Raw genomic sequence first — 16,663 nt, forward strand, 5'->3', positions numbered from 1 at the left:
CCATTGCCCATTCCCATCTTCTGGCAAACAGAAGCTAGGGACACCATCCCTGTCCATACTGGCTAGTAGCTATTGATGGACCTATTCTCCATGAACTTATCTAGTTCTTTTTTGAATCCTGTTATAGTATTGGCCTTCACAACATCTTCCAGCAAGGAGTTCCACAGGTTGACTGTGAGATGTGTGAAAAAATACTTTCTTTTCTTTGTTTTAAATCTGCTGCTATTAAGCACTTTTCAGCACTTTCCCATTCTCTCTCTCACTCACACACACACACAGACACACATACACACACACACACAGATTTACCAAATCCTCTCCTTGGAAGTCATGACTGATAGGCTAACCTCACCAATAAGACCTGAAAGGAACTGAACTGATGTTTGGCACCTATTTGTGAGTGCCAGAACTACATTACAGCTCCATTCTTTTTGTCTCTGTGAGCACTTCTGTGCAAGTCTTCTCTGAGGAAAGGCCACAGACCCTTGAGTTCAGCAACTGTCCTCCCCTTCTCCTCTTTTTCCTGTTTCTCCTTTCTCAAACTGTCCTCCCTACACCTCTAAAAGTTGCTAACACAGACATTAACAGTTAAAATTTGCTATTGCTGCATTCAAAACAATTCAAAACAGGGATCTGATTTTTCCTTCCAAAGTTCAGTATGACCAGGGAGAGTCTCTTATGCTGTGAGTGGATGGGTTGAAGTTGGCTTCTCACCAAAAATTGTCTGTCCATTAGTGAGGTAAGTGCTCAGTTTATCCATGATCTGAAGAGAGGGAGGATTTTCATTCAAGAGAGCTTTGCTGAAGGTAGAGCTTGTAGGCCATCCACCCAGATTCTGGTTGGAGAGGATTCACCTAGCAGTTATGAATCTGCTGCTAAGCCATCAAATCATCCATCCCTTCCTGCCACATCAGTCAGTCCTAACACAGCTCTTCCATTCCTGGCTGTGATAGCACTTAATACCGTGGGAAATCTCCCTAAAGGGGAGTTCATCTGACCATCTCGTTTCTCACCTGTTTTCCTCCCACATGTTACAGCCTCCTTGGGAGAATTGTTTGAAGTGGGAATTGCTGCATACTCACTGTACACAAGGTCAGTTCTATTACATGGGACTATCAACCTGGGGCAGATAGATCTAGTCAACCCCTCCAGAGAGACTCAGCTGTATCAAGCAGAAAACAGTCCCTCTCCATCCTCTAATGGTCCCCTCTTTCCTGGGTTCTCTGGAAAGGAAGAGGCTTTACAGTGAAGTCATATCTCAGAATCCTGTCCAGAGTCTTCCTTGACAACAGGAAAAGTCATTCTGTCATTTAAATCCATCAGATGTTGATACTAGAACAATTTCCAAAGTGCAGACGGAGCTAGGAATGTGTGTTCTCGATTTGAAGGAATATGTATAAACAGTGATGAGCTGCCAAAATCGTAGGAACCGGTTCCCTACTGGGTCTTCGGCGGCACGGCTCCGGCGGCTGAAGGACCCACCACCGAAGACCCGGTAGGGAACCGCCCAGTGAGTACACCCCCCACCCACGTCCTGCCCCCCCTCAGAAACCACAACCCATAACCCCCCCTGCCCTCCGGGACCGGAGCCGCAGCCACGGGGCCCGACTCCCCGGGCCGGGCTGACACCGGGACCGGAGCCGGTAGCCGCGGGGCCTGACTGCCCGGCCCCGGGCTGGCACCGGGACCGGAGCCGGAGCCGGAGCCGCAGCCGCGGTGCCCGAGCTGGGCCGGGTCCGAGCCGCGCAGGCAGGACCAGCCCGAGCCGGGGGTGCTTGGCTGGGACCGGGCTGGGGCACTCGGCCAGGGCCAGGAGGAGCCGTCCCGCCCCCTCCCCCACACGCCCAGCTTACCTACCTACTCCTTTTTTCAGGCTTCCCGCGAACATTTGATTCGCGGGAAGCAGGGGAAGGGGAGGAGAAGGAGGGCGGAGCATTCAGGGGAGAGGGGGAGGTGAGCTGGGGCCGGGGCCGGGCAGACAGATGTCCGAGCCTTTGTTAAATTTAAAAGCTTTTTAGAATCGGTTGTCCTGGAACAACCGGTTCTAAAAAGGCTTCTAAATTTAACAACCGGTTCGTGCGAACCGCTGCGAACCGGCTGGAGCTCACCACTGTGTATAAAGGGGACTTTTCCATTTCTTTTTTGAGTCTCTGGAAAACATTTCAGATGCTGAGTGGAAGAGCCCCTCTAGACAGAAATCTTTTAGCAAAATCTGCTGCAGGCAATGGAGTGTGCCTGGAACAGAATATTCCCATTTTGTTCTGCCCCCAGATTGACTTAGTGGAGGTATGCCAGTTTACAGCAGCTGAGACTCAATATCTGCATCTCACTTTCAAAGGAGCTCTCCAAGCGCTGGTATCCTGCATTGTCACCTCCTACCATGAGTTTATTCACCCCAAATCAGTCCTGTACAGGAACATTTATGGATTATTGGATCCCATACAAAGAGCTACAAGACTTCCTCAAGGGACTCTCCTTTTTTGTAGAATGCACTTGTGACATAGCAATACTTCCTTCTCCATCTCTCTCCTCTGCATTAAATAGCTAAAAGACTTATCTGGCCACTGTACTGGAAGTGGACTCCCTCACATCACACAGTTTGGGGTGGTTAGCCACTTAGTGAAGACCTAAGCACAGTGGCTAAGGAACCAACTGACATCAGCACACTCAGTGAGCTCAGGAAGGCCACAGTCCTTCCGAATCTATGGTTGTCCTTCCCTGTTTCTATTTCCTTTCCTCTCCTTTCCCTTCTGGTTCCATTCTTCATTGGGAAAGACATGAGGAGCAATCATCATGGTTACTGGTACATACTGTGGGACACCAGGGCCCTTTTCCATAGTTAGCAACAACCTGAGATGGTAGTTCGCCAAGGGTGTATGGATGTGCTTTGGCCCTCTCTGAGAGCTATGCCTCTGCTGATGGAAATGAGAGATGTGATCCACCAAAGGCTCAGGGTAGTCCATGGAAACTTAGGACCTCTCAGTCATGGTCATAGGTAGGGTCAGCAGGGCTTGTAGCCAGTCTATGTCTGATGAGAGTCCTCGTCAATACAACTGTGAGTCATCAGAACCTTTGAGTTTAGTGAGACTTTCTCAGCTGCTTCATCCATTCCCGTAACTCTGACTCTCAACCCCCTTCATCCTCCCCCAGTTCCTGCTCTGGTCCTGAAATCTGCCATCCTCTCTGTACTAGGATGAGCTTATTTATCCCATTTCTTCTTTTTCTTGAATGAGGGGTTTCTCCTTGATCCTCATTCTTTGTCAGACTATCGCCTGTGGATGTGTCCAAGTAATCCTTGTGAATGCTCGTTGTCAGCTCCCCTGTCAACAGGTGATTGGCCCTAAAATCATCCATTGAAGATTTTTGCTTCAGTTTTGTGGTCTTAGAGATAGTCACACATGTCTGATAGTGGACTGGGCTATGTAAACTCTAGACCAAGCATCACTGGAAACTAGTCCATCGGGATCCAAAGTAGAGGGTACCATATTGCTCCCTTTTCGGGTTATAGCAGCTATGCCTATTTTTGGCCAATATATTTTTTCTACTTTGATCTTCTTTGGGTTTTCTAACCCTCAAGATTAGCGGTACTATAAGATTCTACTAACACAAATTCCTCATCCCTTTAGAAAGAGATGGTGTCTCATAGTCCTCTGGCTTCTCTCAACGGAGTCTTTTTCAGACATTTGGTCTAATTGATATGGTATTGATCATTTCCTTGGGTTTTAGCCTTCACAACATCCCTTGGCAAAGAGTTCCATTGGTTCACTGTGTGTTCTGTGAAGAAGTACTTCCTTTGTTTGTTTTAAACCTGCTGCCTATTAATTTCCTGGGTGAGCCCTTGTTCTTGTGTTTTGTGAAGGGGTAAATAACACTTCCTTATTTACTTTCTCCACACCATTCATGATTTTATAGTCCTCTATCATATCGTCTCTTAGTTGTCTCTTTTACAAGCTGAAAAGTCCCAGTCTTTTTAATATCTCATCATACAGAAGGTATTCCTTACCCTTAATCATTTTTGTTGCCCTTCTCAGTACCTTTTCCAATTCCAATATATCTCTTTTGAGATGGGGCGACCAGAACTGAATACAGTATTCATGGTGTGGCGGTACCATGGATTTATATAGTGGCATTATGATATTTTCTGTCTTATTATCTATCCTTTTCCTAATGGTTTAACATTCTATTAGCTTATTTGACTGCTGCTGCACATTGAGCGGATGTTTTTGGAGAACTATCCACAATGACTCCAAGAGCTCTTTCTTGAGTGGTAACAGCTAATTTAGATCCCCTTATTTTGTATGTATAGTTGGGATTATGTTTTCCAATGTTCCAATTACTTTGCACTGATCAACATTGAATTTCATATGCTGTTTTGTTGCCTAGTCACCCAGTTTAGTGAGATCCCTTTGTAACTCTTCGCAGTCTTCTTTTCACTTACCTAACTGCTTCTGAAGTAGCGTTTTTTGTTTGTTTGTTTTTTCCTGTTAGTTTTCTCAGACTTTGGCTAGTTGCTTTTCAAATTCCTTTTTGGACTGCCAAATTATACTTTTACACTTGACTTGCCCGAGTTTATTCTCCTTTCTATTTTCCTCAGTAGGATTTAGCTTCCCATTTTTAAAGGATGTCTTTTTGCCTCTAACCACTTCTTTTACATTGTTCTCTAGCCATGATGGCACTTTTTTGGTCCTCTTACTAGTTTTATTTTAATTTAGGGTATATATTTAATTTGAGCCTCTAGTAGAGTGTTTTAGAAAAGTTTCCATGCAGTTTCCATGCATTTCGCTTTTGTGACTGTACCTTTTAATTCCCATTTTACTTGCATCATCATTTTTGTATAGTTTCCCTTTCTGAAGTTAAATGCTACTGTGGTTGACTTATTTGGTGTTTCTTTCCTCCCACCCCCCAAGTTTATTAATTTAATTATATTACTGTCACTATTACCAAGTGGTTCAGCTATATTCACCTCTTGGACCACATCTTGTGCTCCATTTAGGACTAAATCAATTATTGCCTCTCCCTTTGTGGGTTCCAGGACTAGCTTCTCATTTGCAGTGTCAAGAAACTTTAACTCTACATCCTATCCTAAGGTAACATGAACCCAGTTAATATGGGGATTATTGAAATCCCCCATGATTATTAAATTACCTATATTTATACTCTAATCTCCTGGAGCATTTCACATTCACCATCCTGGTCAGGTGGTCGGTAGTATATTCCTAATGCTATATTCTTATTATTCTAGCATGGAATTTCTTTCCATCAATATTTTATGGTACAGTTTGATTCCTTTAAGATTTTTACAACATGACCTACTCTTTTATTCCTATGTATTTTGTATCCTGGTATTACCATATCCCATTGCTTATCATCATTCCACCAAGTTTCTGTGATGCCTATTATATCAATATCCTCGTTTAATACCAGGCACTCAAGTTCATCCATCTTAGTATTTAGGCTTCTAGAATTTTTATGCAAGCATTTATATAATTTCTCACTTTTTAGTTGTCTCCCAATATGTGATGTAATTGCCTGGGATTCTTTCATTTGGCTGTTTCTCTTCAGTTCTTACCTGTACTTCATGAACTTCTATCCTCTCCTCCTTACTGGGATATAGAGAATCCCCATTAATAGATCATCCTATAAGGGATGTTTTTGTCTGAACCATGTAATCTTCTGTACCTGTTGGCTTTCCCCCAGGCCTTAGTTTAAAAATTCCTCTACAACCTTTTTTAATTTTACATGCCAGCAGTCTGGTTCCATTTTGGTTTAGGTGGAGCCTATCCTTCCTGTATAGGCTCCTCCTTTTCCAAAAGGTTTCCTAGTTCCTAATGAACCTAAACCCCTCCTCCCTACACCATTGTCTTATCCACACATTGAGACCCTGCACTTCTGCCTGTCTAACTGGCCCTGCACGGGGAGCTGGGATCATTACAGAGAATGCTACTATGGAGGTTCTGGACTTCAATTTCTAGTAGCCTAAATTTGACTTCCAGGACCTCTCTCCCATCTTTCCCTATGCCATAGGTAGCTGTATGTATCACAACCACCAACTTCTCCCCAGTACTACACATAAGCCTGTCTAGATGTCTCAAGAGATCCACAATCTTCACACCCAGCAGGGAATTCACCATCTGGTTCTCTTAGTCATCACAAACACAGCTCTCTATATTTCTAATGATCAAATCCCCCATTACTATTACCTGTCTTTTCCTAATAAATGGGGTTCCCTCCCATGGAGAGGTATTCTCAGTATCAGAGGATACCATGACATCATCTGGAAAGAGGGTCACAAATATGAGATTTTTTCCCTCCGTTCCAGTTTGATGTTCTCCTTACCCCAAACTGTCATCCTCCTCAACAACACAGAGGCTGTCAGTCTGCTCTGCTCTGCCCATCTTCCCACTAACTGTTTCTTTATGTTCTTCCCTTCCTGCTCCTTAATTTGGAGCTGGTGGGGGAGTGTTTGATTTCTGGGTTGTTGTTTTTAAGACATATATATGTTATTTGTAAGGATGATTGTCTCCTGGTTTTATTTTCTGTGAAGGAAATACATAACAAGCTGGTCCCATTCTTTCAGCCTCTATTTCCTCCTTGTTGATGGTAAATTGGCATTCTCATTAAGTGTTTAATTGCAAAGTTCTGGATCAGGGAAACTTTTTTTCTGATTTTCATGGAACAGGAGGATGGATACTCTTCCTCAGTCTGTTGCAGATCCCTTATTGCCAGAGGTCAAACTTTTGGGTTTTTCCCTTCTCATTGCAGTCATTCCCTTCTTAATTTGGGAAATTTCTGTATAATCTTTGGGATCCAGATGAGTGACTTTCACACTGTGTGGTCCTTGGTGAAACAATCTGCTTTTCCTCATCTACCTACTCCTTTTTAGGGTCTTTGTTTTCCAACTGCAATTTTCTAATCCTGACATTTAAGTATTAAAATAGTACAGTCCATTTTTTGCACTTTTGAACAGGTGTACTAATTTTTTCCCTAAAATGTAGCTGCTGTATGTATCCACGTATTGTGTTAGATAGAGAATTAAGTGATATATATGTTTACCTAATGTAGCTGGAGATAAACATTTGCTATATTTTTGGCAATAAATCATTAATTTGACCATGTGCTTTTTCTCCTCCCAGATACACAGTCACATTAATGATTTACCATCTGTTCTTCAACCCCTTACTTGCAGTAATCAGTTGTGGAGACCCAGGTGTACCAGCCAATGGCTTGAGATATGGTGATGATTATGTTGTTGGACAAAATGTTACCTACATGTGCCAACCCGGCTATACAATGGAATTGAACAGCTGCATAATTCGCACCTGTACCAGCAACGGCACATGGAGTGGAACAATCCCAACTTGTAAAGGTATCACAATAATTTTGGGTATCAGAACATTTTTTTGTGTGACATTTTTATTTATTGTGTACTGTAACATGTTAGTCAAACTAAGTAAACATTCATCATTATAACCGAAGGCTAAACATGTCTGGACACCTTAATATTTACTTTGTTTATATGGTAAATTGAGTTGGGGGCTTTTAAATTGTTGTCTTACCATTTGTGTCTTTTATTTTGTTTCATAAATTTGAAGTGTTAGCAGTGTTGTGCTGGAGATCTTACTGGGGCTCTCAGGAGCCTCTTACTAAGTTTCTGCTTAAGAGACAGTTCAGGTGACTTCCCTGCTTTTAATGGAGTTTGCCTTTTTTCTGCATAATGTTAATCTACCAGAGGTGATACATTTCAGCAGTTTATTTGGGGAACCTACATAGTATTGGACTTCCTAATTGTCTAGAATCCAGTAAATGATTTTTTTCCCCATGGCTGGATAGCACTGGACTATCTTGTCCTTCCCACCAGTATCTTTGGCCAATCCCTCCCTTGCTTAGGGTGCAGAAATTCAACACTCTCCAGTAGTATTAATATGCTCAGCATGTTTTTCAGCAGCAAAGTCTAAATATTTCCAGCAGATGCCCTAATGCACATTTGTTTGGCATCTGATGTTGCCTCCTTCCTATGGGATTTGGAAAAACAAAAGAATAAATCCCCTGATCCTTCACACTTCCTCTCTGCTAGCACATGCATTCTTGATTTACAGGTATTACAGGGAAGTTCTTGTTGTAGCCTGTGGTTAAAAAATTGGTAGCTTATAACTGAATTTTATTGTAATATACCATCAAAAACTATTCTACTGATGTAATCAAAACTGCTATTTTCAAAGTAACCTACAACCTCTTCCTTGCTAAATTTACGGGCATCTTCTCAGGCTCATTCTTCTTGATATTTCTGTTAGCTTTGACATAGTGAGTCTCCTCCTCCATCTTAAGATCCTTTCTTCCATAGCCTTGTGGGACTCTTCCTTCTCTTCCTTCTTCTCCAACCTAGCCAATTTCACCTGTGACCAGGTGTTGGCAAGTGGTTCTTTTTCCTTCCCACTTTCCTAGAGGTATCTCATAGGAATATTTGATAAATCCTCCCTTTTCTCTGTCCATGCTTCCACCTGGATGGGCTCATTCTCTCTCATGTCTTCAAAATGAAGACTCAGATCTGCATCTCCATCCCTATTTTCTTCTTCTTCTTCCATGTATGCCTTGACACCTCCTCCCAGCTATGTCAGTGTTGTAGGGTGGTTTTTTTTCAGTTCTGCTCCCAATGCTTTGAATGCAGTTTATTCTCAAGTGCTCCAATTTTTTTGCTGTTCAAGAAAATGCTCTTCTTCTGTTTACTTTTCATTACTAACCATCATCAAATGCAACTGTTTTTGCATACAAAACTGATCACACAAGGAATTATCTCTCTCTCCCCACGTCGTCTTATAACATTTCTGTACTGCCTATTACCATAGTTCCCAGGCACTGTAATCAGAGTTATATATTAAATCTGAGGTGTATGTATCAATAATTCTGTTTTTTGTATACTGTTTCTTTAAATGAAAGTTGTTCTATCAATCTGCTAAAGAACACAATAGTCAAGCAATGCAAGATGGATTCTCTTACATATTCTGCTTTTATGTTGCCTCTTCCCTTTTTTCACCAAACGTTACATTTATTTTAGAATAAGGTTCAGCCTTGGGCTTGCTAGAGATGTCTGAGTTGGGGGTTTCAATTTTGGCTGGAGCCCCAAAGAGAAATTCTGGCTGGGGCAGAATCAGAGGCATCAGTCAGAACCTTACTCTTACTCTGTGTTTGGCCAGTTCTGTTACTGACCATTCAGTGGGAACAGGGGCGGCTCCAGGCCCCAGCATGCGCTTGGGACGGCAAGCCGTGGGGGGCACTCTGCCGGCGCTGCGAGGTCGGCAGGCAGGCTGCCTCCTGCGGCTTGCCTGCGGAGGGTCCGCTGGTCCCGCAGCTTTGGTGGACCTCCCGCAGGCGTGCCTGTGGAGGGTCAACCAAAGCTGCGGGACCAACGGACCCTCCGCAGGCAGCCTGCCTGCCTGCCGTGCTTGGGGTGGCAAAAGCCCTAGAGCCACCCCTAAGTGGGAATCATAGAATGTCAGGGTTGGAAGTGACCTCAGGAGTCATCTAGTCCAACCCCCTGCTCAAAGCAGGACCAATCCTCAATTTTTGGCCCCGATCCCTAAATGGCCCCCTCAAGGATTGAACTCATAATGGTAGGTTTAGTAGGCCAATGCTCAAACCACTGAGCTACCCCTCCTCCCAGGTCCCTGTGCCTGTCTTTCACTTTGCTCTACCTTATTTAGGCTGCTGTTACCCAAAGGACATTAACTGGGAGTAGTGGGTATACACCAGCGTACGAAGGGAAAAGTTCAACTTTCAGATGAGGGACAGAGATTGTAAGCTCTTTGGGGAATGTACACTCTTCTTTCCTGTCAGTCATTCATTATACACACTTATGCACTGTAAAAATATTAAATAGTAATCGTGTGAAATCTCTGATGCTGTCAGAAATTCCCTATTTTATTCCATGCACATTTCTGTGCAATGCCAAAAGTAATATTCACTTTTAAACTAATATTATTGTTTATTTTGAATATGTAATCAAAAGGAATGTATAATATATAATAATTTATTTGAAATATATAATAGCTATATTTTACTGTTAGGAGGATTTGGTACAATTTAGATATAATAAGTGGACAATGAACTGCTCAGAGTACGCAAACATTATTTTCCAGCTGCCACTGAAATACTAGATATATATGATTTTCCCTCGTTTGTCTCCGCAAGAGAAGGATGTGTGTGTTCATTCACAAGTAAATGTCAGTCAGGCATTGTACTTTTCAGCAAAACTGTCTTAAATCCACTTTGTTTTTGTAATACCAATTTCAGCTGAAACCCCAAGCAGAATCCACTGCAGATATCCATTATTAACGGTTCAGTCTCAGCTGTTATTGTAGTTAGAACCTTGACAGGGCAATGTTCAGTTTTATTCATTTATTCCTTCATTTTGAGGCTGTGGTAATTTACTTATTCTTTCCTGACCCTGCTTCCCCTATATTGCCAACAGACATTCTGCAGCCCATTGTCTGCCTCAACTCAGTTCCATATGCGTTATTCCCCTCCTGTCTGCAGTTTCTGGAGGTAGTTCAAAGCTGAAGCACAGCCGGTGCTAACCACACCCCCTTCTGTTTGCTGACAGATGTTTTGCCTCCACGGCAGCAAATAAATGGCGGTTCACTCACTCCCATCCTTTTCTTTTAGAGTTGTTATTTTTAGCCATTTTGGGGGCAGTTCAAGCATTTCCATTTGCTTTCAAGTGTCCTCACCTCCTGCTGGTCTGGGATCTGAGCAGCACAGTGTTCACAGCCACCCAGAGCATCCACTGCAGCATCTCCCTGCTGAGCTCCTCCACCCGCTTCCAGTCATGGCAGAAGAGCTGTGCAAGCAATGGACAAAATCCAAACAGTGCTCTAAATGTGAAGCACCTTTCTCAAGCCAAGCAGAAAGAAAAAAATTCCCAATCTGCCCCAACCACCCACCCCTCTCTCTGCTAGGACATGGGGCTCTGAGCGGAAAGGCATATTGGTGCCTTCCCACCAGTTAGCCTTGATTCCACCAAAAAAACACCCCACTAAGAGAGCAAGAGCAGAACCAGGAGGGAGGCTTGGAGGACTAGGAGACCTTCCTCCAGCTGACCCAGAAGGTAAGTCCTGGGGCATAAAGATGAGACCCTTTCTGAGCTATTGGTTCCCTCTCCCCTTGCCCCCAGTGGAAAGAAGCAGGGCACCTACACAGCTCTTCTTCTGCACACAGTGGGTTAAGCTCTGCAAAACCCAGAGACTCTGGGACCCCAAAAAGCAAAAGCAAGTGTTTCCTACTTAAGGCAGCAGTTACTAAAAAGTAGGGTGAAAATCAGGGGCCAAATCCCTTCTCCTTTGCCTTCTCCCCCGAGGGAGTGTTTGCTGGGGTTTATCTCCTTCAGAGGCTATGTCTGCACTATGAGCTAGGGGTGTGCTTCATACCAGTGATAGATTAGCCACTGGGCCAATGGGAAACCTACCTATGGGCCCTGGAGAAATGTATGCTCTTGCATGCTGACCCACTCTGCCCGGTGCTCTTGACGGGGTCAGGGAGTGGGGCTTGCCCCACTCCACCTGCCCGCCTGGCACTCCTGCCAGGGATCGGGGTCGGGGCACGGGGGCTTCTTCCACCTGCCTGGCACTCCTGCCCCCATGCCCTGACTCTGCTCACCCCCAGCAGGAGCCCCTGTGCCCTGACCCTGCTCCCCCTGGCATGAGCGCTGGGTGGGCGTGAGAAGCCCTTGTACCCCGATCCTGCTCCCTGGGAGGAGTGTCAGATGGGGACACAGTGGACTGCAGGAGGAAGGGATGGGGAGAGCCCCCACTTGCTCTGACCCAGGTCCCTACGAAACTGTAATCCGCCTCTGACACATACTCAAGCTAGCATGAGTATAAGCTGCAGTGTAGCTCAGTAGCATGGGTAGCAGCAGCAGCGGCACACCTGAAATCAGAGGGTATGTACTCAACATAGCTTAGCTGTGTCTCCACTGCCGCTGCCCATGCTACTGAGCTACACTGCTGTTTATACTTGCATATGCTCAATGAGAGCTAGCAAGAATATATGCACACAAACAGGGGAATCACACCCCTGGCTCATAGTGTAGATGGAGTGCTGTGTAACATTGCCCCTCCCCACCCTGCAGCATGTCCAGGCATGCAAAGAAGCCTGTGCCCCCTGTCTTAGCCTGCAGCCTAATGGAAATTGTGCCTGTCTGGCTTTCCTTGCTGTGCTGGGGAACTGAGCTCAAATTTGAGGCAGCATCAGAATGGGAATTTTGCCTTCTGATCATCAACCATAAACCCTTGCTCTGCCTGGGAAAGGGGCTCTCTCTCCACCCCTCCCCGCTCCACAGGTGACTCCACATTAAAGCCTTGAGCTCTTCAGGAAGTCCGTGATCAGTACAGAGGCACTTGAGGATTCCGCTAGCCTTGGGGCTGCATTTTCATGGGACTACAGAATGGTAAATGAGAAATCCCTTCCCATGTTCAAAGTGCTCTTGATTTCCTGTGTAAAGATCCAGGTGATATTAGGTTGCTCCTGCAGCACGTACTTGGGTGCTATCTAGCCTGGCTAGCAGGCAAGCAGCCTTTCAGGCACCGGGGGATAGCTAGCAACTTTTTTCACAATTGAGACATGTTTACCACTACCCATCATCTATTGTGTGCTCCCTAGACCAGGATGAATAGTGTGCTACCTCCATCTTGTAAACAGCCAAGAGGAAATGTACCACACATGGAACAACAAAAAACAAACAAACAGACAAACAAAAAACCCTGCAAACTGTTCCATGATGGCCAGCAAGGAACTTATAAATAAAATATCTTTCCTTTCAAGCATTATTGTGATACATGTTTTCGCTTTCCATTGAGGCAAATGAGGACACCTCATTAAACCAAATGTTAAACTAAAATGTTTAGATAGATAGATAGATAGATAAATATTCCATAGATTTGGGGAGCATAAGGTTGGTGCAGCAGACATATGTCATACCTTCAGAAGCGGATTTCATTCCAAGACCTGAATACCATAGGACATCACTGCTTATACTATAGGACACACTGCACAGCAATTTAAAAGCTTCATCTATAACTGTCCAGACCAAAGTTTTTTCATACATTTAGTAGGAAAACCTACTTCATGGTAAACAAGTGGCTCATTTTCTAGGGGCATGGTCCTTGCTTGGAGTAAGATGTCTCGAGTCGTGTGTTAGGCAAACAATTGATGTGATTTGTGACCAGCAATGGATTCTAACTTGGTGGCTTCAAGGATGTCATGTTATACCCAGGAATAGTCATTGCTCATTCTAAATGGTGCATCCAAACTTACAGGTAATGAGCTATTGGGGGAAATATTAGAGAAATTAGTAGCTGAGACTGAAAAGAAGTGTCAATCCTCATTATCAAAGCCAGAACAGCAATCTACTGATTGTTACCAACACCAAGGGTATCCAAGAATGGACTGTTACCCTGGCAGGGGAAGTTTCTGCTCCAGATTTTTTCCAAGGAAATCTACATGAATTTTCCTCCAAACCATCAAAATCCTACACATGACAAAGACTCTCCCTTATGATCCACCCTCTGCACCCAGAGTCTTAAGTGGATGTAGTAGTCACAGCAAGGCAAAGCTCACAGGCCACAACACACAGTGCCAGAGCCCATACTCTTGATTGCCAAGCAATCACTTGGATCACTTGATGATTACCAGTTCTGTTCATTTCCTTTCGTCTGGTAACCTGACATTGGCCATTGTTGGAAGACAGGATACTGGGCAAAATGGACCTCTGGTCTGACCCAGTATGGCCGTTCTTATGTTCTTAAGCCTATGGCTTTGCAGTAACACCAGGAAAAAACTCCCTGATTCTCTTGACAAACAGAATTTACCTGGGAGTGGAGATAGACCCTTCAGTGACAAAGATCTACCCAGCACTAGACAGAAGATTCAGAAGATCCAGGGCCAGTATCCATGCTGGACAAATGCATGAGGCCAACCATAGCTCAATGTCTCAAGTCACTGGGCCTTCTCATCTTGTACATATGGGTCTCCCAATGGCGAGGTCACATATCAGACCTTTCTTCTGAGAGTATGGGCCCATTCCCTCAAGCTAAGGCAAGACCAAGTCCAGGGGTGATGGAAGGTCTCAGAGAACATCCACAGGAATCTTCCCATATCCTTTCTAGGGCTGCAGGTTGTTACAACAGACACCAGTTGGAAGGGATGGGGAACACTTCTGGGACCCAGAATAGTGTAGGGTAACTGAAGATCTGGGGAAAGGAACTACCACATCAAGTTCTTGGTGCTCAGAGCTGTCAGACTAGTGAGATTGCAGAACTACCTAGCATGGAATCACTTTTTGGACCAACCAGACAACATGACCACAGTTGCGTACAGGAACAACCAAGGGAGAACAAGGAGTGTAGCTCTAAATGCAGAAGCAATGGAGACAATAGAATGGGCAGACAAGACATCACCCTCCCAAAAGGCAATACCCATAAAAGGAAAGCTGAACCAAAAAGCAGACTGGCTCAGTAGACACAAAGTCAACTACTCTGAATGATGCCTGAACCAGGAAGTCTTCACTCTGATCTTGCATATGTTTGGTCTCCCATAACTTGACCTGTTTGACAATTACAGCAATGCAAAATGACAGAAATTCTTCACCCGAGAAGCAGATCCTAAGTCCATGGGACAGATGCTCTGTCGCAGAGATGGCCACAAGGCCTGCAATATGCATTCCTGCCCTTCTCTCTCCTAGGGAAGGTGTTCCAAAAGGTAAGGTGAGAAGGGTGACAGCCCTAACTCTTTACCAACCAAGGAGACCCTGGTTTTCTGATCTGATAGAACTGAGGCTGTAGCCACCATTCCAGCTTTAGACAAGACCAGACCTCTTTTTTCCAAGACTCATTTCTCCATCTAGACCCAGGTCACCTTTAACTGACAGCCTGGCTATTGAAAGAGAAGTGTTAGCCACACTCGGCCTATCTTCCAAAGTAATCAGGCCTCTTCTCTCATTCAGGAGAGTTTTTTCACACAGCAAACATACTTGTCCATGTAGACCAAGTTCAGTTTGTTGTGCCAAGAGTGCAGCGCATATCCAAGGAATCCTGGGATTCCAACCACTTACAACTTCCTTCAGAAAGGTGCAGATAAGGGCCTTTTGCCCAGCAGGGTAGTTCACCAGATATCAGCCATAAGTTGTGTATCATTAGTAGGATCCTCAGGCTCCTTGGCAGAACCCTCAGGTATCCAAATTTTTCAGAACAATCAGACTGCCCAGACCAGCTGTCGGACCAATCTTCCCTCAGTTGGTCCTACCACTGGTGCTGAAAGACCTAACTGTACATCCCTTTAAGCCTCTGATTTCCTTCACTCTGCCCATGGGCACAGCACCTGACTGTGAAGCAGTGGCACACCCCAGATGGCAGAAGCACACTAAAGACGTATATCAAGTGTAAAGAATCCACAAGGAGATGGGTCTCCCTGTTCATTTCCTTTCATCCCCAGGTGCCAAGGGCTTAGAGTATCCAAGCTATCCATTACTAGATGGATCGGACTATGCTTCGCTGAGGCACACAAGCCATCCAACAGCCCTGGTCAGGGAATCAAGATGCATTCTGCAAGATCCTTGGCAACCTCTTGGGCCAAAAGAGCATGTGCCCCCAACACAGAGATCTGCAGAGCAGTCACATAGCTAGCGCCTCTATCAGGCACTGTAAGGTAGTCTTTCTGTCTCTGCTGAGGCCTTCTTTGGCAGGAAAGTGCTGTAAGCAGTGGTCCAGATATAACCTTGCCATTCGAGCAGTTCAAAAAGATTTTTTTCCCTATTTCTCATGTTCACTTTTCTGTCCCTCCCTAATGTCGTTCACTGTTGGCTACTTCCCATGCATATCAAAATTGTGGGGGATGCTGGGCTGCAGAATGGAAAATTATCTTACCCAGTAATGTCCTTTCTGCTATCAGGTTCTCCCACAATTCTACCCACCCTGGATGGCTTCACAGCCAAGGCTCAGCATTCTGTTTGGATAGTTACCAAGAGGCAGTGGCCTACTGCAAATAATTAATGACACCTCTACCCTGATATAACGCTGTCCTTGGGAGCCAAAAAATCTTACCGTGTTATAGGTGAAACTGTGTTATATCGAACTTGCTTTGATCTGTCGGAGCATGCACCGTCCCCCGGCCTCCGCCCCCAGAGCACTGCTTTACTGCGTTATGTCTGAATTTGTGTTATATCGGGTCGCGTTATATCGGGGTAGAGGTGTAGTTGGCACTGAAGTTAGTGTTACAAATCATTTTCTAAGAGCTGTTTCACAGCTTAGAAATGCATCATCTGATAGCAAGCAGAAGGGGGTGTGGTTAGCACCACAGCTGCCAACTTTCACATGGTAAATAAGTACCCCAACTTTCACAATAAGCCAAAAATCAAGCTAATCCCATTTCAAAACAAGCCAATCCCTAAGAACCCCGACACTCTATGTGATTAGATCCCCCTGGCGTGCAGTCTGAGACTGTGGTGGGCCCGCTGTCCACCCCTACTCTCTCCCCCTCTTACCCCTGCTTGCCCACCCTTGCCCCTGCTTGCTGGGAGCTGGTCAAAGAAAAGAGGCAACAAGCTACAAGCCAAACAAGCTACAAGCCAAAAACTATCCAACAAGCAACTCACAAGCCAATTAAGCCAAAAACAAGC

General features: G+C 44.7%; 1 protein-coding gene across 3 annotated transcripts in view; it reads left to right on the forward strand.

Moving 5' to 3' along the window:
• Positions 1–16,663, forward strand: part of CSMD3 (CUB and Sushi multiple domains 3) — a 1,155,643-nt gene that overhangs the window by 1,088,797 nt on the left and 50,183 nt on the right. For all 3 annotated transcript variants that reach the window (XM_045006341.1, XM_045006342.1, XM_045006343.1), the window contains one exon: positions 7,187–7,366. In XM_045006341.1, coding sequence (XP_044862276.1) covers positions 7,187–7,366 — 180 coding nt within the window. The remainder of the gene's footprint in view (positions 1–7,186; positions 7,367–16,663) is intronic.

Source organism: Mauremys mutica, chromosome 2 (assembly GCF_020497125.1).
Source record: "Mauremys mutica isolate MM-2020 ecotype Southern chromosome 2, ASM2049712v1, whole genome shotgun sequence".
Lineage (NCBI taxonomy): Eukaryota > Metazoa > Chordata > Testudines > Geoemydidae > Mauremys > Mauremys mutica.